Source organism: Panthera onca, chromosome E1 (genome assembly GCF_046562875.1).
Source record: "Panthera onca isolate mPanOnc1 chromosome E1, mPanOnc1 haplotype 2, whole genome shotgun sequence".
NCBI lineage: Eukaryota > Metazoa > Chordata > Mammalia > Carnivora > Felidae > Panthera > Panthera onca.
In genome coordinates, this window is record NC_138352.1 from 18,676,895 (window position 1) to 18,704,843 (window position 27,949).

The window sequence follows — 27,949 nt, forward strand, 5'->3', positions numbered from 1 at the left end:
GAGGTGAGGCGTTCCGGATGACCCCAGGTACCTGTCTGGTGACCACGCAGGTGGAGGGGTCACCCACCAAGATGAACATGCAGGGAGGGGCGGCGGCTGGGTGGCTCAGTCGGTTGAGTGTCTGTCTTTGGCTCAGGTCACCATCTCCCGGTTTGTGAGTTCAAGCCCCGAATTGGGGTGTCTGCTGTTAGAGCCCACTTCCGATCCTCTGTCGCCCTCTCAATGCCGCTCCCCTGCTTGTGTGCGCGCTCTCTCTCAAAAATAAATAAATATTAAAAAAAATATATATATATATGAACATAGAAGCAGGTTTTCAGAGATGGGTCCAAGTTCTTCTGGGCTGGTCAGCTGCTCCCACAGCTTCAGCCATCATCAGCTTCGGACCCAAGTGCCTGACCTCTCCCCCGGGGGGGGCTTAAGTACCCCAGATCCTACGTGGCCCAAACCATGCACCGGCATCCACCAGAACATCAACATACAGAAACTCAGTTACTCAACAAAGATTTAGTGAGCGCCTACTATATGTCAGCTTTTGAGAGGAATATACAGCAGTTTTTTAAAAAATTAACCAAAATTGCTGATCTCCTGGGGCTTCCGTTCTAGCAGAGAAGAGACAGATAATGTAAAATATACTAGAAGTCAGAGGGTAACAAGTGCTATGGAGAAAAATTGAGCAAGATGAGGACAGAGAGTGGTGGGCAAGGGTTGCAGTTTTGCAGAGGATGAACTTGGAAGGTATCACCAAGAAGGTGGTAGTTGAGCCGAGACCTGACTGTAGGAGGTCAAGGATGGAACCAGGCCGGCCTCTGGCATAAAAAAAAAAAAAAAAGTTTCAGACAGTGCGAACAAGAAAGGCAAAGTGCACCTTAGTCATTCAGTGAACAAAAGTGACCCCAGTGTGGCTGGACTGGAACGAACCAGGCAGAAGGAATGGAGATCCCAGGAGCCCAGATCACATACAGCCTTACAGACCACTGGATTATACTGAGCGAGACAGGAAGTGTTGCAAGGTTCGGATAGAGACGTGAGCCTTACACACGCGGTGGTCCTCAGCTCTGGCCACAAGATAGAATCATCTGGGTGCTTCACAAAATACCTCTGCACGGGCCCCGTGTCGTATCAACAATTGAATTAGAGTATCTGGGGTAAGGTGCAGCTATCAGAACTTTCTGGGAATTTCTCCAAAGACTTTAATGTGCAGCTAAGGCTGAAGATCACTGTTACAGGGTCTCTCTCTCTCTCTCTCTCTCTCTCTCTCTCTCTCAGGCTACTTTGTCTAGAGCAGGCTGTAGTTAGGCAAGGGCAGAAGGACATTCTTGCAAAAAGCGAGGGGGGATGTGATGGTGACTTTGACCAGGGGCCGGAGCGGTAACAATGGAGGTGGTGGGAAATGGTCAGATTCTGGTTATGCATTCAGCCAATGACGTGTTGACTTGATAATGGCTTGGATACAGGATGTGAGGAAAAGGGCAAAGTTGACTCAGGCTTGGCCCAGGAGGCCATTCCCAGCGGGCCCTGCTCTTCCTGTTTGGTCATTTCCTGTCTGCCCACTCCATCCTGAGGTCCAGGCACTTCTGCTGTCTCTCTCGTCACCAGTATGGTGTGTCCCTTTTCTTCTGGCGAACGAGTCACGCTGAAAGCTGGCAGATGGACAGAAGTCTGTACCAGGCTCCAAAAACCAAAGGAGCCCACCTGGGCTGTACCAAACTATCTCTTGAAAGGATCGGTCTTCGCTGCGGAAGATTGGAGTTTCTTGGTGCTCACAGGAAGGAAAGAGCTTAGCTCTGGGAATTGGACAGAGGAGAGTTTGAACCCCAGGCCACGCTGGTCCCAACTACGATACAGAACAAGTCACTTCACCTCCGTGAGCTTGAGTTCCCACGCAGGACTATCGAGAAGATTGGACACAGTGCGCAGTAATAATAGGGACCGATTATCAAGCAGGCCTTATTTATCCTGGTTCCTCAAGAGCCCCGCTCACGGGCAGGATCAAAGCTAAGGGATCACATTACACGGAGGGTGGCCATTCCAGATGTTGGCGCCTCCCCCACCTGGAGGTTTCCTCTGAGGCTGTATTTCAGTCATCACTACAATGAAATATTGTGATCTACTAATATACCTCAAATCATGCCTCCTCCCTGGATACAAATGCTTCAGTGGCTCCCCATTGCCCTCAGAAGAGAGTCCAACATCTCAGCCCAAGGCCCTCCATCATTTGCCCCTGCTATCTGCCATTTTTCCCTACGACCCTCTCAAGGTCTTTCAAGCCAGCCACCAGGAATTTTTTGACGTCTCAAATGCCCCGGGCTCTCTTTGGCTTCAGGGCTGCCCGGATAGCTCTTGCCTGGGGTCTGGAACACACCCCTTCCCCTTCTGCATCACCGAACTCCTTCAAGGTCCCCACTGAACATTCTGGCACCCAGCAGCTGCTCCAAGGCTCTGGAGCTCAGTAGGGACTAGTTGGAGGGGAGACAGAAATTCTAGTATCCCTCTCATTTACAGAAATGGTCCATTTTTTTTTGTTTGTTTGTTCATTTATTTCTGAGACAGAGACAGAGCATGAGTGGGGGAGGGGCAGAGAGAGAGAGGGAGACACAGAATCGGAAGCAGGCTCCAGGCTCTGAGCCATCAGCCCAGAGCCTGACGCGGGACTCGAACTCGCGGACCGCGAGATCATGACCTGAGCCAAAGCTGGACGCTCAACCGACTGAGCCACCCAGGTGCCCCTGGTCCGTGCTTTTTTGAATGCAACTTTCTGAAAAGTTAAGCATGCACCTCTGATATATCACACAGATATGAACTTTATGAGACGTACACAAAACTGAAAAGTAAAAAGACGGAAGTTAAAATTTGTGTACATAGGGGTGCCTGGGTGGCTCAGTTGGTTGAGCATCTGACCTCGGCTCAGGTCACAATCTCATAGTTTGTGGGTTCGAGCCCCACTTTGGGCTCTGTGCTGACAGCTCAGAGCCTGGAACCTGCTTTGGATACTGTGTCTCCCTCTCTCTGCCCCTCCCCTCTCTCAAAAATAAACACACATTAAAAAATAATTGTGTACTGGGGCGCCTGGGTGGCTCAGTCGGTTGAGTGTCTGACTTCACTCAGGTCATGATCTCACAGTTGATGGGTTCGAGCCCCCACATCAGGCTCTGTGCTGACAGCTCGGAGCCTGGAATCTGGTTCAGATTCTGTCTCCCTCTCTCTGCCCCTCCCCTGCTCACACTCTATCTCTCTCTCTCTCAAAAATACACACTAAAATTTTTTAAAAAAATTTGTGTACTTAGGAGCTCTAACTTTTTTCCATTAAAATTTGAAAACCATTGATTTAAAGTGGATAGAGAAGCCAGCCAGGCAGTCACAGCCAAAGGGAAAACCAGGAGGGGTGTCCTAGAAACAACAGGATGTATTTTAAGGACAGTGTGGCCAACTGTGTCAAATGCTGCAGAGGCTAAAGACAAGATTAAGTCAACCATTGAGGGCACCAGCCTGGCTCAGTCGGTACAGCCTGGGACGCTTGATCTCAGGGTTGTGAGTTCAAGCCCCACATTGAGCATGGAACCTACTTTAAAAAAAAAAAAAAAAAAAAAAAGGGAGGTCCCTGGATGGCTCAGTTGATTGGGGTCCGATTCTTGATTTCAGCTCAGGTCTTGATCTTGGGGTCCTGTAATCAAGCCCCTGTTGGGTTTCACGCCCAGCGTGGAGCCTAATTTAAAAAAAGAACGAAAGAAAAAAAAAAAAGAAAGAAAATCATCCGTTGGATCAGGCAACCAAGACCTCTAAGCGATCCATGGATCCTTCCGAGGGCATTTGTGGGGAAGAGAGGGGATGGGAGACCGGCCAGAAGAGGGGTGCTGAGTAAACCTGAGTCCAGATCTTTCCCAAGCCCCCACACTTCCCCGAGCTCCCCAACAACCTACTTGGATGTGTCCCAGGCATTTCAGAAGCAACCTGCCCCAAACTGACTGCCTCCCCCTCATCATCCCCCTCCTTCCGTTCTTCTCATCTGAGTAACAGCACCTCCAACCACTGGGTGTATCAACAGGAAGCCTCCCACTCATTTCACCCTTACATCCAATCCATTAGCAGTTCCTATCGGTACGACCCTCAAAATATATCCTGGATCGGACCCTTTCCACCACCTCTTCCACCCTAAGCCAAGCCACCACCATCATCTCATCCCTGGCCTTCCTGACTGGCCTGTGGCCACCCTGGCTTCCTCCAGATCTTTTAAGCGCCCTGGGTTAAGTGGGCCGAGCATCCAACTCTTGGTTTTGGCTCAGATCATGATCTCATGGTTTCATGAGTTCGAGCCCCAAGTCAGGATTCTCTCTCTCTCTCTCTGCACCTCCTCCTGTCTCTAAATAGATAAATCCGTAAAAATTACATGTATAAAAGGGCCTAGCCTTCTCTTACTTGAAACCTTTCAACAACTCACTGTTGCTCTACAGACAGATTTCAAGTGCTTTACTACTCCCTGCAAGGCCTGCAAGGAGTACCTGGGGGCCCTCATCACTACCCATCAGCCACATGGTTTTTGCTCTGTCTCCAACCACCCTCCCCCCTGCCTGATTTTCTCCTGCCTCAATGATTTTGGACTGCTCCTTTCTAGCCCGTTTCGCCAGCTTGTCTTTCCACCTAGGACATGCTTCCCCTCCAACTCTGTACCTGGTTGGCTCCAGCTTCAATGGGACCTCCTCTGTGAGGCCTTCCCATCGGAGGGGGGGACACACCCTCCACGACCCCACTGTCCCGCTGCCTCCCTGCTCTTTTCCTGCGCTTTCAGAGCACAACTCACAACCATCCATTTGTATGCTGAGCTGTTAAAGCCCGTTTTTACTACTTTGAAACTCGGCCCACACAGATCGTGGAGCCCCACTCTGCCCCCCCTTCCCCACCTCTGTCTCTGTTCATGGTCTCCTCCACAACAGAGTCTTCTTTTTAAGTTTATTTATTTAAAAAAAATTGTGTTAATGTTTATTTTTGAGAGAGAGAGTGCACGAGCGCGAGCAGGGGAGGGGCAGAGGGAGAGGAAGTCACAGAATCAGAAGCAGGCTATTGGCTCTGAGCTGTTAGCACAGAGCCTGACGTGGGGCTCAAAATCACAGACCGCGAGTTCATGACCTGAGCCGAAATAGGGCGCTTCACCGACTGAGCCACCCAGGTGCCCCTAAGTTTACTTATTTTTTGGGGGGGGAGGGGCAGAGAGAGAGAGGAAGACACAGAATGGGAAGCTGGCTCCTGGCTCTGAGCTGTCAGCACAGAGCCTGATGTGGGGCTCGAACTCACGGACCACGAGATCATGCCCTGAGCTGAGACAGGACGCTTAACCAACCTAGCCACCCAGGTTCCCCTCAGTTTGTTTTTGAGTGAGAGGAAGAGAGTGAAGAGAGTGGAAGAGGGAGACAGAATCCCAACCCTGCTCAGTGCTGTCAGTGCAGAGCCCGATGCAGGGCTCGATCCCATGAACCGTGAGATCATGACCTGATCTGAGATCAAGAGTTGGGCGCTTAATGGACTGAGCCACCCAGGCGGCCCCGCAACAGAGCTCTTTTAAGGATCATCTCAAGCACTGAAGCCTTTTATGCGCCCCCCATACATGATGATCTGTCCCTGCGTTGAACCCCAAAGAATTTTGTAACTAATGGCACTACTCCTGAGCTGCCTTGCCTTAACTCTGACTTCTAGAGTGAATGTTCAATAAATGTGTGGCCTGGCAGGCCTGAAAACTTTACCCTACAGTAATCTTCAGTTCTAGTGGGCAGCAGAACCGCATGGTGACTTGGGCCCAAAGAGTGCTTCCGAAAGATTCTGCAGTATTTCCAACATTCTTTAGGACTCTGACACCCACCGGTTTCAGAACCTCCTAACGAGCTAACCTCGAATGAACAGAATCCCCAGACCCAAGATTCAGTCTCAGGAAAGGGAAGGAGTCCAGAGGTGGACAATGCTTACCCTTCTTTCTCCAAGAGGTTAGACGAACAAAGACTCGAGTTCTTTATTTGCCTTTCCCTTTTAATCCCCTCCCTGCTCCAACTCTTAAAGAAGTACCCAGCAATCAATTACAAAGAAGTTCAAAGGGCCAAGGCAAGCCAGCCCAAGATTAACAGGCTCCCTCCCACGGGGGCCAAAGTCTGGATGCTGGGGTCTCCACTCAGAGCCTGGTAGTAAAAGCTGGTGCAGAATAAGGTGGTTCCAGAGGCTAGCAGTAACCCGGCCTGAAGGAGATACAAGAATACAGGCCAGTAAGAACAGGGTGGACGGAGGGAGCTGGTGGGGCACGGTCAGGGTTGGGCATGGGGGTAGGATTACCCAGAGGGGCTTTCTGCAATGGGGCACCCCTAACAGAGCCAGGCTGTGTAAGAAGTGGTGTTTGTTGGCCTTGTCGAAGAGCTGTAAGAAAAAGAGACATGGAAGGCGGGGTGGGGGAAGACACTTCTTAAGCAACGCTGGTGCCTGCATCCCGTGGGGGCACATCGGAAAAAGTTCGTCCCCCCGCTAAAGTCCCGGCTCGCCCGTCCCACCAGCACCCACGGCACATGCTCGCCGCCCTCGGTGCTCCGCCCCTCCCCTACTTCCCTCAGCGACCCCAGACTTGGGGCGCTCCTAGACCCGGAAGCTGGGCAGCCCCAAGTCCCTTCACCTCCTTCCCGTAGGCATCCGGGAACTGGGCGCCTGTGGAAGGAGAGGCAAAGGTTACCAGTCCGAGCACCTGCCTCCACCGCCCCGACTCCCGGGTGGAGGGAGGGCCCAGGTGGGTGCCCCCAGAAGGCGTCTCATTGGTGGAAACGCACATGGGCGCTTCTGGGGACCAAACTGGACCAGGCAGAGGGCTGTCCGGTGGAGGGGAAAGCCGGCACTTCCCATAGACCCCGCCCCTGCACCAGACCCCGAAGGTCGACCCCAGCCCCCTGACCGTGCGCCCCGTAGGAGGCCAAGCCTAAGGCCCCGGCTCCGGACAAGGCGCCCAAGCGGCGGAAAGCAGCCCCCGGCCCGGCCATGGCAGTGGATGGTCACGCGCCGGAGGAACACCGCCCAGGCCACCCAAGAGGCCAGCCAATCCCAATCTCCCATGCAAATAATGTCCAAAAGTGCCCAATCCGGGACGTGTTCATTCCAGCGTCCAGGTCCTCACCCGGGTACTTGCGCCTTTGTAAAAGCTCTGCTGAGTGGCGAAGCCGCGTGGCGGGCGGAGAAACAAGAACCAATCAGGGTCGGAGGAGCGGAGCAGTGAGGGGCGGGGCGCGGAGGCGGGACTAGAGGATTTGCGTCACGGATTGGCCCACTTTCAAAGTTGATCGCTCCTTCCGATACCTACCCCCCCCACCTCCGGCCAATTTCCAAAGATCCCGGTCCCCACGCGGAGTTCCGCCCCTTTCCCCACTGGCTCCTCCTTTTCAGCTTTAAACCAGGCCTACTCTCACAAGGAGGCGGCCGCTCGGGTAACCAAGCCCCACCCACCGCCGTCAAAACCCCGCCCACTGTCGAGATGGCCCCTCCCACGGATCCAAGACCCCGCCTTCTTCGTGTGATGCCCCGCCCCCTTGAGTTCACCCTCCCCCCCCCCCCCCCCACCCGCCCCCAACCCACCAACCGCGGGAGCCCGGAGGGTGGGAGACCCGGTGGGGGCGATGTCTCCACCCTGCCCCGGCCCGCTTCGTCCATCCGTCGGTCTGTCCGCTCCCGCCCCCTTCTCCCGTCTCCAATCCCCCCACACTCTGGAGGGCGGGCGGGCAGGCGGGTACGAGCGAGGGGTGTGCGCCGCTCTCTCCGCAGGGGGCGGGGGAGGCGGCCGCGCGGTGACGCGCGGGGCTGCTGCGGCTGCTCCGCCGGCGGATCATCACTCTCGGGCTGGGATGGACGCGGGGCGGGCGGGCCCCGGCGCGCGGAGCCAGGAGTCCGGGCCTCCTGGCTGCTGAGCGTCTCCCGAAGCCTCCCCTTTACCCCCGCTGCCCCTCCTAGGAGCCCTGCCGACCCCCACCCCGGGGCTCCAGACCCGGCTCCCGCCCTCCTCTGACTCCCTGGACCTCCCCCTCCCGCCCGCCCTCGGGATCGACTAGATCCCTCCCCCTCCCCGAGGATTCCGGCTGGATCCCTGCCCCTGCACCGCGGATCCTGCGCTCCTGGGCTCCGGGCCCCTGGGGATTGCCGTGGACACCTCCTCCCGCACCCGATCCCTTAGGATCTTCCGCCTGTACCACCTTCTGGTCCCTCGAAGCCGGCCCACGGAGCCAGTGGATCCCCAATCCAGTCCTGTCTCGTTGCCCCCTCTTCGCTCCGCCGGCCCCACTGCGGGGTTCCCTGTTCTCGGGTTCCTCCTGACCCCATCCCCTACCTCTCCTTTCCCCGGGGATCGACTGGATCCCGGCCCCGCCCCCCGGGGCTGGGGCGATCCCCCTCCCCCGCCCGGTGAGGCGCTGCGGGCGGGGGCTGGGCCTGCGGGGCCGCGGGGGCTCAGAGGCCGCCGCCCCCCTCCCGAAGCCCATCCGCCCCCTACTCGGAGCCCTGGATGGAGGCACCACGGCCCCAGGGCTGAGCCAGGTAGGAGCTAAGCCGGGCCGGGTGGAGGGGGGTGCGTGGCGGTCCACTGGGGTCTCCTTTCACCCATCTCTCTCCCTGCGCCTGGTTTCCCCCCAGCCTGCTCTGTCTGCGTGTCTCCGCCTAGGGATGCTCTCGCCGTGTCTCTGCGTCTCGGTCTCTTTGTCTCTGCCTCTCTCCAGCCCATGAATGATCCTTTGAATGGGCCCACAGACCCCGTGTGTTCCCATCTCCCCCTCCCCCTCCTTCTCCCCTTCCCGGCCAAGCCATTTTCCCCACTGCAGGAAGAGGGGGGGGCCTGCGGCCTGAGCCCCCCTCCCTCAATTCTCCCCGGCTGGGGGAGTCAGGCCTGGGCAGGAATGGAGAGAGCAAGGCAGAGGGACAGGGAGAAGGAGGGGGAGAAAGATGTGGCAGACAGAGATGGGGCGAGAAAATGGGGGAGACAGAGATAGGGAAAGAGGGGAGAGAGAGAGAGAAGTAGAAAGGGCTTAAGGGAGAAATTTGGGGAAGAGGTTTGAAGGAGAGAGAAAGATGAGCCACGGCGAGGAGGGAGATGTGGAAAGATGTAGAAGAGAGAAGGGGAAAGGACTGAAGGCAGAAACGAGAGCAAGCTGGAAGAGGCCGGGAAAGATGCTCCGAGGGAGCATCATGGAGAGGAGAGAGGTGAGGGGAGGGAAGGGAGAGAAGCTGGCAGTGAGGAGGCCAGGGGCCCAAAGTACCTTAAAGGGGGGGGGGGGGCAGAAACAGACCATGTTAGTAGGAGGGGGAGGGGGAGGCAGGGCCATGGAAGCAGAACCCAGCCTGGCTTGGACAGAGGAGATCCTGAGGGAGCCAGCCCCAAGCCCCCTCCTGGTGATGGGGGAACAGGAGCTTAAGAGGACCTGAAGAGGGGGAGGGCACGACTGGGTGTGTGTGGTAAGGATTCCTGTGTCCTCAGCTCTGGAATAAATTGACACCTGCAGAGAGCCACCCGCGGGCTGGCGCCTGGCTCCGAAAACCCCGCGTCAGCAAACAGCTCTGGCGGCTGTTGGGGGGGGGGGGGGACAGGGGGCGCTTGCTGGAATGACCTGGGTGTCTGCCCCTTTGGTCTGATCTTGTCTCTTGTCCTGTCCCTGCTGTCCTGAGCATCCAGGCATCAGAGCAGCAACTGTGGGGGGCTGGCAAGGGGAAGGGGACATCAGTAGCTGAGATGGGGTGAGCAGAAAGCCGAGGTTTGACCCCCCCCCCCCCAGGACGGAGGTCAAAATGCCATGCATGGAAGAGGCGTCTGGGGTCCAAGGCTGTTGGAGACTGTGGGAGGGGGGCAGTGGGTGGACGCATGTGATGCCCTCCAAACCCACCTCAGCACCCCTTCTCCCCAGCCAGAGGCCTGGTCACTAGGGCTAGGCTCTGATTGGCCCACAAGGGGCAAGAGGCGGATCTTTTAGGGTTCTCCAGGCCCCAATCTCCCGCTCCCCTCAACATATACACTTCTTTCTCTATGCTAAGGTTGGGGAAAACTCACGCCTCTGCCCTCATGCCCTGAATGTGCCCCGCGACCAAGCCAGCCCCTTCCCCTCTTCCTCCAGACCCCCCTCTAGGGTTAAAGCTGCAGCCGGTTGCCGAGGTAACATTGCGGGGCAGCATCCCGTCGCCCGGCAACCGGCCGCAGGATCACGCATCTGTCCCCGGATTTGCCCCTCCAGCATCCCCTGTCTACTCGAGGCCCTGCCTCAAGGCACCTTAACTCCTGATGGAAGGAATGAGGAACACCTGGGGGAAAGGGGTCCCCCCCCCCCCTGCTGCACAGATTCTTAGGGGATGGGCTGTGGAAGGAAGGAAAAGGTGCTGGGCTCCTGTGGTCCCAAGAAGGGCCCGAGTCTGGCCGGGTTGGGGGTTCAGTGCCTGGAAATCACAGCTGAGGAGTAATTAACACGTATAAACAAACCCGCCACTTCCTGCTAATTAATGACTTGGTATTTTTATTTTCTCTTCCTTGTCTCTCTCATCCCTCCCAGGGAGGTGGGAACTGGGACTCCTGAGTCCCCCAGCAACGCCTGCCTAGGAGGGACAAAGCAGCTGGAAGGGTGGGGGGCAGGCTGGTTCTGGGGAGCTGGCCTGCTTCTCCTCTGGCTCTGTCCCGGACCTGTGCGGCATCTTGACCCTACCCTAGCCTTAGACTTTTCTATCTGGGTCCCTGCTTTGGGGGTGGGGTGCTGGGGTGGGAGGGGGAGGCGCTAGGGGGCCGGACGGTGGAAGAAGGGGGGCAACTTGGTGTGGATTCCAAGTCACTAACCACTTGTCTCTTGTTTTCCCCATTCCCTTCTGTCTGCCCTGTCCAATTTCCCTTCCCTTCTTCCACTTCTCCGTATTGTTCTGTCTGTCTGTCTGTCTGTCTGTCTGTCTGTCTCTTGCATACCCCACCCCTCCTCCCCCCCGCAGGTCGGGCCTGCCTTCACCTTCTCCCATTTCTTTCCCCTTCCCCACCCCTCGCCCCCTCCATGGAGAGGAACAGACCCCTTCTCTGTCCAGTCTAACCCAGGTCCCTCCCCACCCCCCTCCTCCCTCCTTTCCCCCACCCCCTTCCCCCCTCCTGGGGCAAGGGGGGCCTCCCTCCCTCTCCCCCCCCTTCTCTCTCTCTCCGAGGGGGGGGGTCCCGGGGAGGGAGGGGGGGTCCCCCGATCAGCATGTGGCTCCTGGCGCTGTGTCTGGTGGGGCTGGCAGGGGCTCAACGGGGGGGAGGGGGTCCTGGCGGCTCCCCGGGTGGCCCGGGCCTGGGCCTCAGCAGCCTCGGGGAGGAGCGCTTCCCAGTGGTGAACACGGCCTATGGGCGAGTGCGCGGCGTGCGCCGTGAGCTCAACAACGAGATCCTGGGCCCCGTCGTGCAGTTTTTGGGCGTACCCTACGCCACGCCACCCCTGGGCGCCCGCCGCTTCCAGCCGCCCGAGGCCCCCGCCTCGTGGCCCGGCGTGCGCAACGCCACCACCCTGCCGCCCGCCTGCCCGCAGAACCTGCACGGGGCGCTGCCCGCAATCATGCTGCCTGTGTGGTTCACCGACAACTTGGAGGCGGCCGCCACCTACGTGCAGAACCAGAGCGAGGACTGCCTGTATCTGAACCTCTACGTGCCCACCGAGGACGGTAAGGGCGCGGGCACCAGGCGGGGCACCCCGTGGACGCAGGCCACAAACGCGCATGCGGACCCTCGGGCGCCGGCACCTGCTGGCCTTTGCGGGGGGGGGGGGGGGGGGGCCGTGAGAGGCGCTGTGTGCCTGCGGGCGCCGAGTGCCCTCCGAGGGTGGCCCCGGGAGCCTGGCGGGCAGTCCCAGGAACACATCCCACAGACAGCCACCCCCGACGTTCTCTGGGGGGCTTAGCGACCCCATCCCCGCAAAGGCGCGCACAGAGTGGCCCCTGAGGGTGACCAGGCATCGGAAGGACCTGTTACCCGCCTAGACGCCCACGCCAGCTCTGTGCCACCTCCCACGCCCAGGCCTGGGCTCCTCCCGAGGAATACCCACTTTAGTGACTTCTGCCCCTCAAGACAGACAGAGACTCCCTTTCCTCCAGGTGTGCTTGGACAGACTGCCACCTCCCACATCGCATCCAGAGGGCCTCACCCGAGCTCAGCGTCTCCTCTTCAGACAGCTCTGTCCCCTGACCCCTGTGCACCCCTGAAGGATCAGGGACCCCCCGCCTCGCCAGGGGCCCCTCCATTCAGAGCCCAGCACACCCATCCCCATCAGAACATCTTTCCCTCGGGGCTCCGGAGCGGGCTGCCCTCGTGAGGTGCGCCCCAGCAGGGCACACGGCCCCCAGCACACTGCCCGGAAAGTCCTCCCCCGGGCCAGCCTTCAGCACACGGGGTATCTCTCAGGGTACCTTCTAGCTGTCCTTATATGATATCCTTGTATCACTGCTTCCGTCTATGTCCACGAACACCCCCATATCATTACACCAGAACACCCCCACACGGCCACCTATGGATCACGTGACCTAGCGAGTAACCCCGCACGTGGCCATTCACACCACAGTCCCCAGCACCCTCAACGCTTCCCAGGCGTCGCTTACCCCAACCCTCCCTAGCCCCAGGAAGGGACTCGCATCACGACTCAGGCTGTGACAGCGCGCCCAACAGCCCTTTCCCCTACCCACAGATCCAGTGCTCGGACACCTCACTCCCAACACGTTCCGTTCCAGCCACCCTGTGTTCCTCGTACCAGCCGTGCACCCCAACACCCTAACCACCCTTCCCATAGAAACCGTGCCTCCTAGCAACCTATGCCCACGACGCTCAGAAGTTTCTACTGCAATCCTACCCAGATCCCAAGCACCTCAATGCACCCCACACCTCCTCCCCAATACCGCGACCCCCTCCACGTGAGGGCCGTCCACCCCCGCCCCCCTGCCCTCTCACGGGCCACCCACCCCGACAGCCTACCTACCCCTAACGATGGCCCGTGAGTCGTCCACCCGGTACTCTGTATTTTTAACGGCCTCTTATCACAGACCTGCTTGGGGCCTGACACATTCAGGTGATCTCACTGAATCCTCACATCAGCTCTGGGAGGAAGAGGTTGACTCAGGCAGGCGCGCCCTCGCGCTCGCGCACGCGCGGGCACGGACGCCCAACATTCTCACGCCCACACGTGCCCTGCTGACTTCATCCCCAGTCGCTTCCTGGTGTAGAGAGCGGGTCCTGATCCTACTGGGTCCCTATGGGGCCATCACCGCCAGCTGGGAGAAGCCTTCCAGAGACTGGCTTAGGCCTTGCGGACCCGTCCCTCCCCGCGCTGGTCCTTATGTCAATGCGGAGAGATCAATCAGCGGGGGGGGGGGGGGGGGGACCCCTCCGATTCCTGGGCTCTAGCTCTCCCCTGACCATTCCCCAGTCTGGAAGAAACCTGAAACCAAACTGCGAGCCCAGTCTGGGGCCTTTCCTGGACAAGGGACACACTTTGTGCCTCCCGGCACCTTCTGGCTGGCACCTTATGTGTCAGGCTGGCTCAGGGCACTGTGTTTCCCGTTCCCTATGTGGGGACCGAACCCCGAACTGGGGAGGGGGCGCTTTCTGGCGTTAGAGCAGTGGCGGGGTGGGGGTGGGGTGGGGGGGTGGTGCTCACGCCCCCGGTGGGAAGTTTACCGTTCTGGACCGGGGTGGGGGAGAGTAGGCCTGGGTAAGGGGGGAGGTTGGGGGGTGCAGAGGGAAAAGGTGGAATGGAGGGCAAGACCTGATGACCCCTTTCCCTGCTTCGCCCCACACTGGGGAGGTGGGGTGAGAAGCCAGGCCCGTGAGTGCAGAAGGGAGAGGCGTGCTGGCGGGTGAGAGGCTGGACAGGCGGGCGGGCGGCCCGACTGATCTACCCCCAGCCCTCCGGTGGGCAGCTGAGGGCCTCCAGGGGCTGCGAGCTGGGGGGGGTGTGTCTCTGCTCTGCCCCCCCGGATCGGTCCTTTCCGCTGCAGCCCCCGTCTCTCAGTCTGGGGGAGCAGGCAGGTGCCGCGCGGGCCCTGAAGAGGGCCTGTGCGAGTGGTGGCCCCGTGGTACAGCTGGCCTTGGTGACCCGGGCTCGGGTGGGCCTCCCCTCCCCTCCCCACCCCCACCTCTAACACCGCTTAATTTCCAGCGATTAGCAAACACTTCGACAAGCCAAGTCAATGTCTTTCAAACAGGCTTCAGCCCACTCAGGCCCCGCCCCCCCCCCCCCCCCTCCAAAACCAGCCTTTTCTTTGGGGCATGACTTTTTCCGGGAAGGGGAACAAAATCGGGTTGTAGAAACGTTTTTCTCTTTTCTTGGTTTCTTTTTCTTGCGACCAAATTTTGCTTTTTTTGGCTTATTTTTTCTGCCCCCACCCTCCCCTTTTCTGCTTTCTGCCCTCCCCTCCCCATCCACCACCTCCCCCCGACCCCCATCTTTCCCCACAAAATTGTCCTTTTTTCTCTGTTTTGTGTTCCCGGTCTTAGGTCCGCTCACAAAAAAACGTGACGAGGCGACGCTCAATCCGCCGGACACAGGTAGATTTAAAAATCCGGCCGCTGCATGTGGTTGCTGATAAGAGGACGGTCACGGCCCTGCCCCTAACTAAATGCCCCCCGCAGCCCTCCAGGCCCCTAAGTCGTTGTCCCAACTAAAAACGAAAAAGAAAAGAAAAGAAAAACTTGTAATAATTCGAAACGCGAATTACGAAAACTGCAAAGGCGATCCGCACCATGTCGGACCCACTAGCCAACCTGCAAGAAAAGCTAAACACAGCAAAAATAAAAGTGAAAACACAATTGGATGTTGAGAGTTTGACAGAAATTTGGGCTGGTTTGCCACTCGTGACAACTAACATTTGAGGGAAAAAAACAAAAAACAAAAAAAAAAAACACACAAACTTTAATTTGGAGCAAAACGACATTGGAAACAAACAAAAATCTAAAGTTGGCAAATTGATGGCACAATTGAAACGGCAGAACCAAAAGCCTGCTACGATTTCCAAAAGCCTATCAGCTGCAGGAAACGCAAACATTCGAAGCAAATTAAAGAATTGGGAAATTTTTGAAAGCAGGGCCCAATATCTTGGAGTTTCACCGCAAAATTTTGAAAAGGAAAACAAAATGCAAAGAACTTTTTTCTTTTTTTCTTTTTTTCCGAAAAAAAAAAAATGGATCTTTTTGGTTTTTGGGTTTTTTTTTTTTTTTTCTTTTCTTGTCGAATCTGCCCCCCGAGAGCTTCTTGTTTTTTGGTTGTTGTTTTTTTTCTTTCTTTCTTCTTTCTTGATCCTGTTTCTTGTTGTTGGTTTTGAATTCTTGTCGCCCCCAGCTCCCCTCCCTGCTCCTTCCCTTTCTGACCCCCCCCTCCTCCCACACTGGGAGTGGAGGTGCCGGGTGGGGCGGAGGGGGAGAACTGAGGACTTTAAGAGAGAGCCTTGCAGGGCGGACTCCAGCCCAGGTCTGGAGCGAGGGGAAGAACGAGGTTTGGAGAGGGCACAGAGAGGGCAGCAGGCAGGGGGAGGTGGCAGAGAAGGTCCTGAGAGACTGGAGGCTGGAAAGCTGTCCGTAGGGGTGGAGGGGAGTGTCTCAGTGGCCTGCGGGCTGACCTCGTGGCAGGAGCAAAGTTTCCAGCAGGAGGGAGGTGAGCAGAGGCCCTGGGGATGGGCTGTGGAGGCCCAGGCCCGGCTCTCGTTTGTTGAATGCCCAGGCTAGTCAGACATGGCAGGTGTCAAGGAGGAGGAGGGCCCATGGGGCCATGGGTGACCCCAGCCTGGCGCTGTGGCTGAATCGTGTGGGAGGGGCTGCAAGGGAGGGTACTTGCCATAGCCCTGGGGACCACTGTGGCGGGCCCTCCCAGGCTCCCACCCTCTTCTGGAATCTGTCACTCCTCGGTGTGGTCTGGAGGGCCTCAAGGGCCTACCACATGTGGCAGTGATTGACGGGATCCTTTAGGGACATGGCAAGAGGGATGTCCGGTGCAGAACCCAGGGTCAGGCCAGTTTGTTGGGGGGGGGGGTTCTGAGAGTACAGAGCCGGGCCCTGGCTTTATCAGGCAGGCTCTCTCCCACCCTGCCTCCTCCTGCACAGTAATTAGGCTGGGGGTTGCCATGGTAACTGGGGAGGTGACCTAGAAAGGAATTAGGGCAGGGAGGAGACCAAGCCCCCAGGGACCCTAGGCTGGCACCCCCTCACCCACAGACCAGGCTACCACGTGGACATGAGGCCCAAGGCCTGAGTCTGAGGAGCGGCCAGGACCCTCCCAGCATCCCTAGCGCCAGACTTGGGAGTCTGGTCTCCCTAGGAGCGGGAAGGCGATTTGCTGCTTGTGTGTGTGGGTTGGGGGGTCCCCCGGGTCCAGCAGATGCCCTGGGGAGGGTCCCCCACTCACCCCGGCCTCTTAGGCTTCTCGGAAGGTCTGTGTGGCATTGGGAGACGTGCCGTGGGGCAGACTGGCAGGAGGTGAGGAGGGACCTTCGGCCAGGGCTAGACGGGGAGGGGGGGAGGGGAATCCGGTCTTGCCCCCCCAGGGATGGGAGCGACACGTCCCCTGAGCTCCGGGCCGGTCCTCCGTAGCCCCGGGAGCTGGGCGGTGCTGCTTCTGGTCTGACTGTGCTCTTGTCCCCCGACCCTGGCCCACCGCCCACCCCCTCCCCACGCAGATATCCGGGACTCTGGGAAGAAGCCCGTGATGCTGTTTCTGCACGGCGGCTCCTACATGGAGGGCACCGGCAACATGTTCGACGGCTCCGTCCTGGCCGCCTACGGCAACGTCATTGTAGCCACGCTCAACTACCGACTTGGGGTGCTCGGTGAGGGTGGACGGCCAACTCTAGGGGCTGGAGTCCGGGAGGGGGCCCTGGCGGGCGGCGTTCCCTTCAACCCGGCAGAAGCGGAAGGGCTTCTGGGCTAGACCGGGCTGCCCAGAGAGGGGGCCGGGGTGCTGCGACACCCCCAGGAAGGCCCTCTCCTCCTCTCCTCCCAGGTTTTCTCAGCACCGGGGACCAGGCTGCAAAAGGGAACTACGGCCTCCTGGACCAGATCCAGGCCCTGCGCTGGCTCAGCGAAAACGTTGCCCACTTTGGGGGTGACCCCGAGCGCATCACCATCTTTGGATCTGGAGCAGGGGCCTCCTGTGTCAACCTTCTGATCCTCTCTCACCATTCGGAAGGTACCGGCGACCCCGCCGCCTGCCCCCTCCCCCCCCCCACCCGGTCCCCTTTCCCACACTCGGATGCTCCCGGGGCGCCCCCTTCCCGCCTTGGGCTAACACAGCCCAGCCTGAGGTCTGCCTGTGCCTGCCAGGGTTGTTCCAGAAGGCCATCGCCCAGAGCGGCACCGCCATCTCCAGCTGGTCGGTCAACTACCAGCCGCTCAAGTACACGCGGCTGCTGGCGGCCAAGGTGGGCTGCGACCGCGAGGACAGCGCCGAGGCCGTGGAGTGTCTGCGCCGGAAGCCTTCCCGGGAGCTGGTGGACCAGGATGTGCAGCCCGCCCGGTATGGGGGTGGGAGAGGGCCCGGGCCAGGCCTTCACTTGCCTTGTTGGTTCCAAGGAGGTTGAGGGTGAGAGGTGCCCGCAGGCAAGGAGAGGTGGGCTTCGGGCCCCCCCACCGGCCCCGCCTTCTTCTCTCGGAAGCCTTCCCTAAGCGGAGGTGCCCAAACAGAGCGAGGGGGCGCACGGTGCCATGAGGTGCTTCAGGGACGACTTCCCGAGAGGCCAAGCGCCCCGAAGGACTCGGCAGATTTTTAAGTAGGGGAGAAGGGTCTTGTGAGCACAGGGCTCAGCAGGCTATGAGCTGAGAGGAGGCCAGGGGGCAGGTGATGAGACCCTGACCCCTTCTCCCCAGCTACCACATCGCCTTCGGGCCCGTGGTGGACGGTGACGTCGTCCCCGATGACCCTGAGATCCTCATGCAGCAGGGAGAATTCCTCAACTATGACATGCTCATTGGTGTCAACCAAGGAGAAGGCCTCAAGTTCGTAGAGGACTCGGCGGAGAGCGAGGACGGGGTCTCCGCCAGCGCGTTTGACTTCACCGTCTCCAACTTCGTGGACAACCTGTATGGCTATCCGGAGGGCAAGGATGTGCTTCGAGAGACCATCAAGTTCATGTACACGGACTGGGCCGACCGGGACAACGGCGAGATGCGCCGAAAGACGCTGCTTGCGCTCTTTACAGACCACCAGTGGGTGGCGCCGGCCGTGGCCACCGCCAAGCTGCACGCTGACTACCAGTCCCCGGTGTACTTTTACACCTTCTACCACCACTGCCAGGCGGAGGGCCGGCCCGAGTGGGCGGACGCAGCGCACGGGGACGAACTACCCTACGTCTTCGGCGTGCCCATGGTGGGCGCCACCGACCTCTTCCCGTGCAACTTCTCCAAGAATGACGTCATGCTCAGCGCCGTGGTCATGACCTACTGGACCAACTTCGCCAAGACCGGGTGAGGGCCGGCGGGGCCGGGTGGGGCGCCCCCTGCAGGCCAAGGCGCACACACCCTCCACCCTCCGCGCGGTCTCCCTCGCGCCCCCCACTCCCCGAGTCGTCATTCCGGCATCTAACCCTGACCCTTCTCCGCCCAAGCACCTGCTGGACGCCTCCTCAGTGCCACGCACTGACCGTCCGCGGGGTCCGACACAGAGGGCCCTGTCCTTCGCGGGGTGGGGCGGCTCGCTTGGCGGCTTTGGCTCCGGGTCTGTCTCTCCCGCCCTCCTCCTCCCTCTCTCCCGACACTCTGCTCTCGGTCTGATGCTCGGGGCTGTGTATGTGAGCGTGTGGGGATTTGTGTCTGTCCGGCTCTGTCTCACCGTCTCTTCGAATCCACGGGTGCCTCTCCCTCTCTCTCTCTCTTCTGTTTACCTTTTGCCTGCTGGTTTCTCTCCTGTGTCTTCGACTCTCGGTTTCTGACGTTTTTATTTATTTTTGAGAGCTACAGACAGAGCGCGAGCAGGGGAGGGGCAGAGAGACAGACAGAGAGAGAGAGAGGGGGAGACACAGAATCCGAGGCAGGCTCCGGGCTCTGAGCTGTCAGCCCAGAGCCCGATGCGGGGCTCGAACCCAGGAGATGTGAGATCACGACCTGAGCCGAGTCGGACGCTTAACCTACTGAGCCGCCCAGGCGCCCCGCTAAAATGTGTCCATCTCACTCGGTCTCAGCGGCTGCCTCTCTCCCTGGCTGTCTCTCTTCCTGTCTCGTGTTCTCTGGCTTTCCTTCCGTGTCCCGGGCTCTCTGCATCTCTGTGGGGCGCGCGCGCGCGCACACACACACACACACACACACACACCCCGTCCCCCACCCCCTCCCCCTCGGGGCCTCCCCCTCACTCCCCCTCTCCCCGCCCTCCTGTGCCCACAGCGACCCCAACCAGCCGGTGCCGCAGGACACCAAGTTCATCCACACCAAGCCCAACCGCTTCGAGGAGGTCGTGTGGAGCAAGTTCAACAGCAAGGAGAAGCAGTACCTGCACATCGGCCTGAAGCCGCGCGTGCGCGACAACTACCGCGCCAACAAGGTGGCCTTCTGGCTGGAGCTCGTGCCGCACCTGCACAACCTGCACACGGAGCTCTTCACCACCACCACGCGCCTGCCGCCCTACGCCACGCGCTGGCCGCCGCGCCCCCCGCCCGGCGCCCCGGGCACCCGCCGGCCCCCGCCGCCCGCCACGCTGCCGCCCGAGCCCGAGCCCGAGCCGGGGCCCCGGGCCTACGACCGCTTCCCCGGGGACTCCCGAGACTACTCCACGGAGCTCAGCGTCACGGTGGCCGTGGGCGCCTCGCTCCTCTTCCTCAACATCCTCGCCTTCGCCGCGCTCTACTACAAGCGGGACCGGCGGCAGGAGCTGCGGTGCCGGCGGCTCAGCCCCCCGGGCGGCTCGGGCTCCGGCGTGCCGGGAGGGGGCGCCCTGCTGCCCGCCGCCGGCCGCGAGCTGCCGCCCGAGGAGGAGCTCGTGTCGCTGCAGCTGAAGCGGGCGGGCGGCGTCGGGGCGGACCCCGCCGAGGCCCTGCGCCCCGCCTGCCCGCCCGACTACACCCTGGCCCTGCGCCGGGCGCCGGACGACGTGCCTCTGCTGGCCCCCGGGGCGCTGACCCTGCTGCCCAGCGGCCTGGGGCCCCCGCCGCCGCCGCCGCCCCCCTCCCTCCACCCCTTCGGGCCCTTCCCCCCGCCGCCCCCCACCGCTACCAGCCACAACAACACGCTACCGCACCCCCACTCCACCACTCGGGTATAGGGGGCGGCGGGGGGAGGCCCTCTTCCTCCCCAGCCGTCCCCCCACCCCCCAACCCCCGCCGGCGGGCAGTGCCGCTCGGGGAGGCAGGGAGGACCGCTCGGCGACAGGCTTTTCCTGCGCGGGGAGGGGCGGGGGCGGGGGCGGGGGGGGGCGTCACGCGCGGAGGAGCATGAGGTGGACACGGGTTTTCCTCGCCAGGACGCCGAGAGGCCCTTTCTCTTCTCTGGACCCGGGCCTCGGAACAACTCGGGGGGGGCGTTTCGTCCCCTCCACTGGGACACCAGTCTTAGGTGTGCGGAAACGTGGAAGTGTTTTCCCACGTGGAGGTGTGCTTTCTCACGAGGGGGTGCGTTTTGCCATGTGCAGGGTGAGGTTTTTTTTTTGCCGCCCTGGACACATGTTGGCCCCCTCGAAGAGTTTCTGCGGGGATTTGTACCCCAGAATCCCGTTCCCTCCTGCCTTCTCCCACCTCCTCCCCTCCCCCACCCCATGGAGACCCTGGAAATGGCGTGTTCACGGACCCGTGACCCTTGGCCACCGGACAGACACGGCAGGGTGGTGCCTGGGAAGCAGCGAGGAAATCACAGTCCCCCCGCCCACCCCCACCCCGGCCCCCTGCCCCACCCCCCTCTGCCCCAGCCAAGCATGTTTATTCCCCCCACCCCTGGCATATGTCAGATGAAGCACGTTCTCTGGGTGGGCCTGGCCTTCGCAGACGACAGACACAGATCCCCTGCCAGGGGGAGGGAGGGAGGAGATCCGTGCACCCCCGTGCTCCCCGGGGAACTTGTTTCCCCACGGGTCCGGGACACATTTCTCTGGGTGGAAACGCCTTCTTGCATGTGGATGTGTGTGTTCCCATGCGGACGGCCCCCGGCTCTCCGGCGCTCCTTGGCCTCCCCGCCAGGTCCAAGAAGGCCTAGCGCCCCGTTCCTCCCCACCCGGCAGGTGGGGACAGACTCCCGACAGACAGAAGCTGGGGGGGTGGGGGGATGTACAACTCCTGGGGGCAGAGCTCTGCCCCTCTCCAAGAGATGCTAAGTTGGGGGGGCATGGCGTGCCACCCACAGAGGCCATGCATGTTTGACCAAAGCCCTCACTGGGGTCTGAGGACAGCCTTTCCCTCAGTCCTCAGATCATTGCTCATCCGTGCCAAACTGCGTAGGTGGGTTTGAGGGGTGGGGTGGGGGGAAGACCCTCAAAACGTGCCAAGGATTCCCCAGTCCTGGGCCAGGGCAGGTAACTGTGGAGACGGGGGGGGGGACACGGGGTGGGGGGGAGGGGAAGCGGCAGCTACAAGGGTCCCGCCTGTGTCTCCGCTCTTCACTGTGTCTCATCCCCTCCCTCGGTGCCTCGGTGCCTCGGTGTCCTAATCCCCCAACCCTGTCTCCCTCTTTGAAGCCATCCCGTCTCGATGTCAGACCACCTTCTCCCCTTGGACGTCCTCCCCTTCTCTGACCTGGCCCCCCTTCCCTCAGCCGGCCAGGGCTCAAGGAAAGGCGCGGGGGAGAGCAGGGGGGCGAGGCTTCGAGGGACAGGTTGGGGAGAGAATGAGGTCAGCCGTGCCCAGGAACAGATGGAGGGGCAGTGGGGGGCGGGGCCTGGGCAGACAGCAGCAGGGAGAATCTGAAAGGACATGTGTGAGGTGACTGCCCGGGAAGGAGGTGCCCCAGGACAAAGGGCTTGGGCCTCTGGGGACAGGAACGTCATCAGGAAGGGTTTGAAGGGACACCAGCAGGAGGAGAATCCTCGCCTGCTGGCATTTTGCGGGTTTGTGCCAAACTTGAGTAGGGGGTGGGGTGCCGTCTTCCACACCCGGGTCCAGAACCCCTGGCCTTGGCTCCCCAAAGCCCTTGCCTCCTGACTGTCCCTTCTCCCACCTCCCCCCATGGAGACTTAGTTCTTTTCTGCCCCCTTCCCTTGCCTGGTCTAGCTCCTCTCCAAACAGCCACGTCCTCTAAATGCTAGGGACCTGGGCCCCGAACCCTGTAGACAGATGCCCCCCCCAAGCTGGGGCACGGGAGGGGGGCTGGGGGACCCCATGATTCAGCCACGGACTCCAATGCCCAGCCCCTCTCCCCAGAACAACCCCCTGACAATCCCATGTCCCTGCCCCAACCCTTCGCGGCTCTGTACACATTTTTAAACCTGGCAAAAGATGAAGAGAATATTGTAAATATAAAAATTTAACTGTTGTTCGTGCGTGCTCTGATGGGGGTGGGGGCCCGAGGAAACGAGCCGTCGGGAGGCCCCCCTGCCCGCGCCGGGGAGGCAGTCGGAGCCCACAGCCCATCTCGGCTGATGGCTTCGAGGGCTGAGAGAAAGGGGGAAAGGGTGCTGGGGTGAGGCCGCTATGGTGGCAGGGTTGTTTGGGGAGTTCCGTTCAGGGCCCAAGTGTGGGCAGGGGCTGAGCCTGGTGTAGAGGAGGAGCGGGCAGGGGCTGATGGGGGCAGACAGCAGACAGGCCAGAGGGTCAGCCCCGGGCCCAAGACTCTCCCTCTTGGCACATTGTGAGGGAGAGCCCCGGCATCATTGTGACCCACTTACCCCCAGGAGCTTCTGGGACAGGCAGGCGGGCAGACACTGTGGGCGCAGTGGGCTGGGGGCCTAGGGGCCCCGGTGGCCCTAGGGACCCCCATGGCCATGGCTGAGCGGCCGCGGCCCGGGTGGGCCTCATATCCCAGCTCCAGCACCAACAGCTGTCAGGACCTGGGCAACTCCATCCTGTTGCTGCTGGGTCTCATCATCTGCATTAACATTGGCATCAATATGGTGACGCTGGTCAGGGCGGTTCTGGTGGGAGGGGGACGGCAGGAGGGCTGGGGGAGAGCCTGGTGGCGGGGGCCTGCCTGGGGTCATTGTGTTCTCCATCACCTAGCTCTGGCGCAGACTCCGCGCCTTCTTACATCAGGTGTTCCACGTCGTTTATGAGAAAGGTAAGCGGAGGCTGCTGGGGGCATAGGAGAGGCAGGACCCAGGGGTCTCCAGGCCTGACCCTGAGCCGGCCCCTTCCCCTCCGGCTCTCCCCTCTCAGACCCCCCGGCGGTGCCCCCTCTCCCCCCACCCCGCGCCCCGCCCTCCCCATCCCTGGAGGAACCAGCCTCCCCCCCTCCTCCAGCCTCTCGCCTCCCCTCGATCCACAGAAGCTCCTAAGCCAGCCTCACCTGAGAAGCAGACCCAGCCTCCGAAAGAGAGCGCCCCTGCGGTCCACCTTCGATGCACCATGGACCCCGTGAAAATGACCGTGACCCCCCCACCCACTCGCCGCCATCGCCACAGGGGCTCCTCGAGGCGCCGGGCGCACCGCCCGGTCGCCTGGGCCCCCGACACCGACGACGACGAGAAGCCCCCACATCGGCACCCAGCAGTCTGCTCCCACAACTGGGATCACTGCGCAGACTGGGAAAGCTTCCGATCCACCCAGGGGCTCTGGGCTCCCCACACCATTCGCTTCCAGCAGACCGTAGAAGGAAAGCCCCTCAAAGGAGGGATGCAGTCGGAGCTGGGCCTGGAGGCCTACGTGTACCCGGTGAACCCCCCACCCCCGAGCCCAAAGGGCCTGAGCCACGACAACTCCGGGGCGGGCGCGGGCGCGGGGGTGGGGGCCCAGGCCGAGCAGGAGCAGGGCACCCCTGCCCCTCCGGCCCCGCCCCCTGCCCAGGGCCCCGCAATCGTCCCCGACCTCCCCGGGCGCCCCTCCTCGCGCCGCGTATTGTATGACGCCCGAGAAGTGAGGCGGCGCCTCCGGGAGCTGACCCGCGAGGTAGAGGCCCTGTCCCACTGCTACCCGCTGATCTCCAAGTCCAGCAATGCCGAGGGGACGGGCAAGGACTGGGTATACCGTTCCCTGGCAGAGAGGTGACCGGGAGACAAATAAAAGGAAGAGAGGAGGTGGTTTGTGATGGTGTGGGGGGGAGGGGGGTGCCAGGGCCCCCACGGCACCCAAAAGCCCTGGTCGCTAAGACAACGCTCTCCCTGGCAACAGGGCCTAGAGAGCCCTAAGGACCCTCATCCACCTCTTGGCTGCCCTGGGCCCTGCCCGCAGCTCTTTCTTCCTTCCAACGTTCCCACCTGTAGCTCCCCTGTTTCCCTTTGTGCCCAGACCAGGCCCCCCAAATCCCTCCCCAGATCCTCAGGCAGACCTGCACTAGAGGGGGACCCCATCCCCATGGCCCCAGCCCTCGAGCAGCCTGGTTTCCGCCAGAGGTAGGCTGCAGCCACAGGGCGCCGTGTGGTTGCCTCTTAAGCCCTGGTTTCTTGGAGGGTGGCCGGCCGGCCGAGAGATCCAGGCCTTCAGAATTTCCCAGCCGGGACCTGAGGCTCTCGTACCCCAGAGCAGGCTCAGAGCAGAGGATGAAATCCTGGGGACATTCTCTGTGACTTCGCTCCTCTGATTAGCACCTGCCTGTCACAATGAGGAGAGCAAGGCTCAGAGAGGATAAGGGACTTATTCGTGGTCACACAGACACCAGGGATCAACCTCGCGGCCCCTGAGGCCTCGGGTAGATTTCACGGGTAGATTTCACGGCCACCGAATCAGCCTGGCCCAGCAGAACCTCCCACCTTCCTCAGCTTGCGGTGTGAACTCGTCAGAATATTCCATCCACAGAGAGCAGGGACACTCAGGCCCTACCCCACTCCTAGACAGTTGGGGTCACAGGCATGCACCCACGTACACGTGCACAGGCACGACCTTAGGGAAGGGAAGCCACGTGAGGGCAGGCGCCCAGGCGGAAGCAGCTTGGACCTCACCTTCCGTAGCAGGTGGAGTCCTGGAAGGCCCTTTGTGAATCAGCCTGCTTTAAGCTGATTCCCTTCAGTGAGTATGTACCTACTAGGCGTTTGGAGGCTGGAGGGGAAACGCCCTGCCCGTCGGCTCTTCCTTTATTTTTTTGCCGAGTTGTTCCTCAAGCCAACAAAAGACTAGAGGTCCCCGGGGCACCACTTGCACGGACCCCCAGCGACGAACCTGGTTTAAAAGAAGACTCCTTTTGGCACATCGACAGTTACATCTGTGCTGTGCTTTGTGTATTTCATGAGTTTTTTTCTTAAGGTGGGAGCCAACAGTGTTTCAACTTGGAGGGATGGGCCAGTGGGAGGGCAGTGGGTTAGGAAGGGGAGAGACCACGGTTGGCGGTCAGTCTTGCTCTGAAGCCAAGCAGTCGCTGGGTTCAGTGACCACAACGCCTATGGCTGCAGCCACTGGCAGGACAGGGAGAGAAAACTGCAACCCTAGAGGGGACTCTCGCTGTCACCTTAGCTGCTGGCCCCAAGTGGGCGCGGGTGGAGAGTTCCATCAGGCTACTAAGCTGCCCTAAGGTCTCGAAAGAACAACGCACTGGAGGAAATCCTTTCTGGCTGACTCCGTCCCTATGAAGACTGTCTTGTACCCACAGCCACCATATTTTGCAAATCCGCAATCAGGTGTTGACTTAAGCAAAGCCCTAGGGAGACAGAGAGACAAAGGGAGCTCTGGGGTATCTGGGGACTGGACTCCCATCAGGTGGCAGCCAAGGTCAGAGACGGCCATATAAAGAGCAAGCCAAGTGGATAAAAGAGATGCTCATTGTGACTCCCCTGCCATGTGCCTCATTGTGACCCAACAGCCTCACCAGCTGGTAGGTGTCCCCAGGTCCTGGCATGAGCACAGTGTGGTCGGGGCGGGTGGGGGGGGGGGCGCGGTGGCCCAGGTGGCCCTAGGACCCCCCCACCATGGAAAACCAGCTCTATTATGACAGCCTGGGGTCCTGCAGTCAATACCAAGAAGCTCCCCAGGGTGCCAACGACTTACTGCTCCTGCTGCTGGGTCTCGTCATTCTTGTCAACATTGGGATCAACGTGGTAACTGCGGTCAGTGACGGCATGGCCGTGGGCCACCCCGCCCCCCCGGGGTGGAGAGGGCTGGGGGCGGGTGTGGTCTTCACTCCCACCCCACCGTACCCCCAGATGTGGCATGAACTCCAGAATGCCTTAGACAAGATGATACAGTGGATTCATCTGAAAAGTGAGTATGGCAGCAAGAGAGATAGGGGACACCCCCCCCCCCCCCCGATGCCACCATCACCACCCTAGAAACCCAGGCCGCACTGTTCCCAACCCCGAGCTCTTCTGACATTCACCCTGTCCTCACGGACTCTCGTCGCCCCCAGATGAAATCTTCCAGGCTTCCGAAGGTTCCCCCAAAGACGCCCCGGCCAAGACCCAAGACGTTCACATCCATTGTGCCCTGGACCCCGTAGAAGTGAAGATGGCCTGGCCCACCTGCCATCGCTCTTCCTCCTACCGCTGTCTCCGCAGCCCCCGCTGCAGCTGTCGCCGCCACCGCCGCTGCAGCCACCGCCGTGGCCGGCACCCCGACCACCACCGCCCCTGCAGCCACCAGTGGGGACTGAGGAACCATAGGCATTTCCCCCCCAACCGCTCCGTCTTCCACAGTCACTGTCACAGCCGCAAGATGTCACGGCTGCGGCCAGTGCCCTCCTTTGATGAGGACAACCTAGACTCCTGCCTGGAGGAGGATGACCTATCCTTCCCGCACCCCAAGTACCCATGGCGGGGCTGGGGAGGGCTCTACCAGCCGGTGGGCCTGCCCTCCAACTTGGGGCTGTGGGGCCGCCAGGGTGGGATCCTGGCCAGCCTGCCACCACCTGCTCTGTACCTGTCACCTGAGCTGCGCCGCATAGCCAGGCGCGTGGAGGCCAAGTCGGAGCTGAGGCTGCAGTCCTACGGGCCCCACTGCCCCCAGTCCCGTATCTGGGGCAATCTGGAGGCTGAGCGGCAGACCCCGACTCCACCACCCCCCCGCCGGCTGCCCCCCGGCCCCTCCCGAGTCCCCGCGGAACACAGCCCTTACCCCTCAGGGGCCCAGCTACTCCATGACTCCCGGGATCAGCGGCGGCGTGGTCTGGAGGGCTCCGGACCCCCCTGTGCCCTGGTGCCCCGGGGGTCCCGGCCCGAGGCCCGGGAGCCCTGCTCCCCCCAGGCCCACCGGCAGAGCCTCCCTGGCCACGCTCACAGCCAGTCCAACCGCAGCCCCCACCCATCCACGGGGCACTTGGGCCAAGGCGCCCAGGACCCCCACGAGGTTCGGCGCCGGACCGGCGAAAGCACCGAGGCAACGCCCGCCCGGCACCCTCTGACCACCGCATCCCTCACCGTGCTGGGCGAGACCTCCCACCGACGGGCCCCGGCTCCCGGCTCAGCCCTGCTGCCCCGCTCCTCCCAGCCCCTGCCCGAAGCCCAGGCTCCCGAGCCGCCCCCAGCCCAGCCCACCTTCAGGCCACTCAGCCGGACCCCGGGGGCCAATGGCAGCTACCAGGTATACGACAGCCTGGAGCTGAAGCGGCAGGTCCAGGAGAGCAGAGCGCGGGCCAGCTCCCTGCCGCCCCCCTGCACCTCGGCCTCCAGGCCCTCCCTGCACAGGAGCCGGAACGGGAAACTCCACTGACCGGCGGGGAATGCGGGCGGTGGGGGGGCGTGGAGAGAGGAATAAAGAGCCCAAAGTCCAGGAAGCGCTGTGATGCTCTGTGGCTTGGAAGCGTCCCCTCCTCCTGCCAGCCCGGGTCCCTGCTCTTGGCTTCCTGACACGAGAAGCCAGTGTCCCCTTATCGGCGTGAGGCTCCCCTCGGCGGCGGCCACCCGCCCCCCCCCGCCCCCGCAGGCCCCCGGGTCCCGTGCCACGCACTAAGGACATCTTGCAGCGGCAGACTCCAAACCACGGGTCCCTGAGCACC

The 27,949-nt window shown here is 61.1% G+C and overlaps 4 protein-coding genes across 7 annotated transcripts; 3 read left to right on the plus strand and 1 right to left on the minus strand.

The window, feature by feature from the left end:
• Window positions 1-5,981: 5,981 nt before the first annotated feature.
• On the minus strand, window positions 5,982-7,047 carry TMEM256 (transmembrane protein 256). The gene is made up of 4 exons (XM_060647442.2): window positions 6,914-7,047; window positions 6,641-6,672; window positions 6,310-6,390; window positions 5,982-6,215 (listed from the first exon to the last, which is right to left on the minus strand). Exons 1-4 carry the CDS (start codon window positions 6,996-6,998, stop codon window positions 6,072-6,074), a joined length of 342 nt encoding a protein of 113 aa, XP_060503425.1. The 5' UTR covers window positions 6,999-7,047; the 3' UTR covers window positions 5,982-6,071.
• Window positions 7,048-7,604: 557 nt separating this feature from the next.
• On the plus strand, window positions 7,605-21,342 carry NLGN2 (neuroligin 2). Of its 3 annotated transcripts, none has more exons than XM_078437845.2 (8): window positions 7,606-8,538; window positions 10,957-11,655; window positions 14,477-14,527; window positions 16,648-16,797; window positions 16,971-17,156; window positions 17,291-17,483; window positions 17,834-18,430; window positions 19,343-21,342. In XM_078437845.2, exons 2-8 carry the CDS (start codon window positions 11,202-11,204, stop codon window positions 20,214-20,216), a joined length of 2,505 nt encoding a protein of 834 aa, XP_078293971.1. In that variant the 5' UTR covers window positions 7,606-8,538; window positions 10,957-11,201; the 3' UTR covers window positions 20,217-21,342. The 3 variants fall into 3 exon arrangements, with proteins under 3 accessions (XP_078293972.1, XP_078293971.1, XP_078293973.1); XM_078437847.2 differs by having other exon boundaries at window positions 11,523-11,655; XM_078437846.2 differs by lacking the exon at window positions 14,477-14,527 and having other exon boundaries at window positions 7,605-8,538.
• Window positions 21,343-22,781: 1,439 nt separating this feature from the next.
• Window positions 22,782-24,106, plus strand: SPEM1 (spermatid maturation 1). Of its 2 annotated transcripts, none has more exons than XM_060647434.2 (3): window positions 22,782-22,997; window positions 23,095-23,152; window positions 23,360-24,106. In XM_060647434.2, exons 1-3 carry the CDS (start codon window positions 22,854-22,856, stop codon window positions 24,076-24,078), a joined length of 921 nt encoding a protein of 306 aa, XP_060503417.2. In that variant the 5' UTR covers window positions 22,782-22,853; the 3' UTR covers window positions 24,079-24,106. The 2 variants fall into 2 exon arrangements, with proteins under 2 accessions (XP_060503417.2, XP_060503418.2); XM_060647435.2 differs by having other exon boundaries at window positions 22,782-22,988.
• A 1,744-nt stretch (window positions 24,107-25,850) lies between these two features.
• On the plus strand, window positions 25,851-27,727 carry SPEM2 (SPEM family member 2). Its single transcript, XM_060647433.3, has 3 exons — window positions 25,851-26,066; window positions 26,163-26,220; window positions 26,366-27,727. The coding sequence occupies exons 1-3, from the start codon at window positions 25,929-25,931 to the stop codon at window positions 27,661-27,663; spliced, it is 1,494 nt and encodes a 497-aa protein (XP_060503416.3). The 5' UTR covers window positions 25,851-25,928; the 3' UTR covers window positions 27,664-27,727.
• The last annotated feature ends 222 nt before the right edge of the window (window positions 27,728-27,949 follow it).

Excerpts from the sequence above, each read along its gene's own strand:
- TMEM256 (XM_060647442.2), bottom strand. The coding sequence starts at position 6,998 with ATGGCCGGGCCGGGGGCTGCTTTCCGCCGCTTGGGCGCCTTGTCCGGA. Across the intron at positions 6,673-6,913 it reads GGCCTCCTACGGGGCGCACG|GCGCCCAGTTCCCGGATGCC; the intron begins GTCAGGGGGCTG and ends CTCCTTCCACAG. Across the intron at positions 6,391-6,640 it reads CGGATGCCTACGGGAAGGAG|CTCTTCGACAAGGCCAACAA; the intron begins GTGAAGGGACTT and ends TTTTTCTTACAG.
- NLGN2 (XM_078437845.2), top strand. The coding sequence starts at position 11,202 with ATGTGGCTCCTGGCGCTGTGTCTGGTGGGGCTGGCAGGGGCTCAACGG. Across the intron at positions 16,798-16,970 it reads CTACCGACTTGGGGTGCTCG|GTTTTCTCAGCACCGGGGAC; the intron begins GTGAGGGTGGAC and ends CTCTCCTCCCAG. Across the intron at positions 18,431-19,342 it reads ACCAACTTCGCCAAGACCGG|CGACCCCAACCAGCCGGTGC; the intron begins GTGAGGGCCGGC and ends CTGTGCCCACAG.
- SPEM1 (XM_060647434.2), top strand. The coding sequence starts at position 22,854 with ATGGCCATGGCTGAGCGGCCGCGGCCCGGGTGGGCCTCATATCCCAGC. Across the intron at positions 22,998-23,094 it reads GCATCAATATGGTGACGCTG|CTCTGGCGCAGACTCCGCGC; the intron begins GTCAGGGCGGTT and ends TCCATCACCTAG. Across the intron at positions 23,153-23,359 it reads CCACGTCGTTTATGAGAAAG|AAGCTCCTAAGCCAGCCTCA; the intron begins GTAAGCGGAGGC and ends CTCGATCCACAG.
- SPEM2 (XM_060647433.3), top strand. The coding sequence starts at position 25,929 with ATGGAAAACCAGCTCTATTATGACAGCCTGGGGTCCTGCAGTCAATAC. Across the intron at positions 26,067-26,162 it reads GGATCAACGTGGTAACTGCG|ATGTGGCATGAACTCCAGAA; the intron begins GTCAGTGACGGC and ends CCGTACCCCCAG. Across the intron at positions 26,221-26,365 it reads ACAGTGGATTCATCTGAAAA|ATGAAATCTTCCAGGCTTCC; the intron begins GTGAGTATGGCA and ends CGTCGCCCCCAG.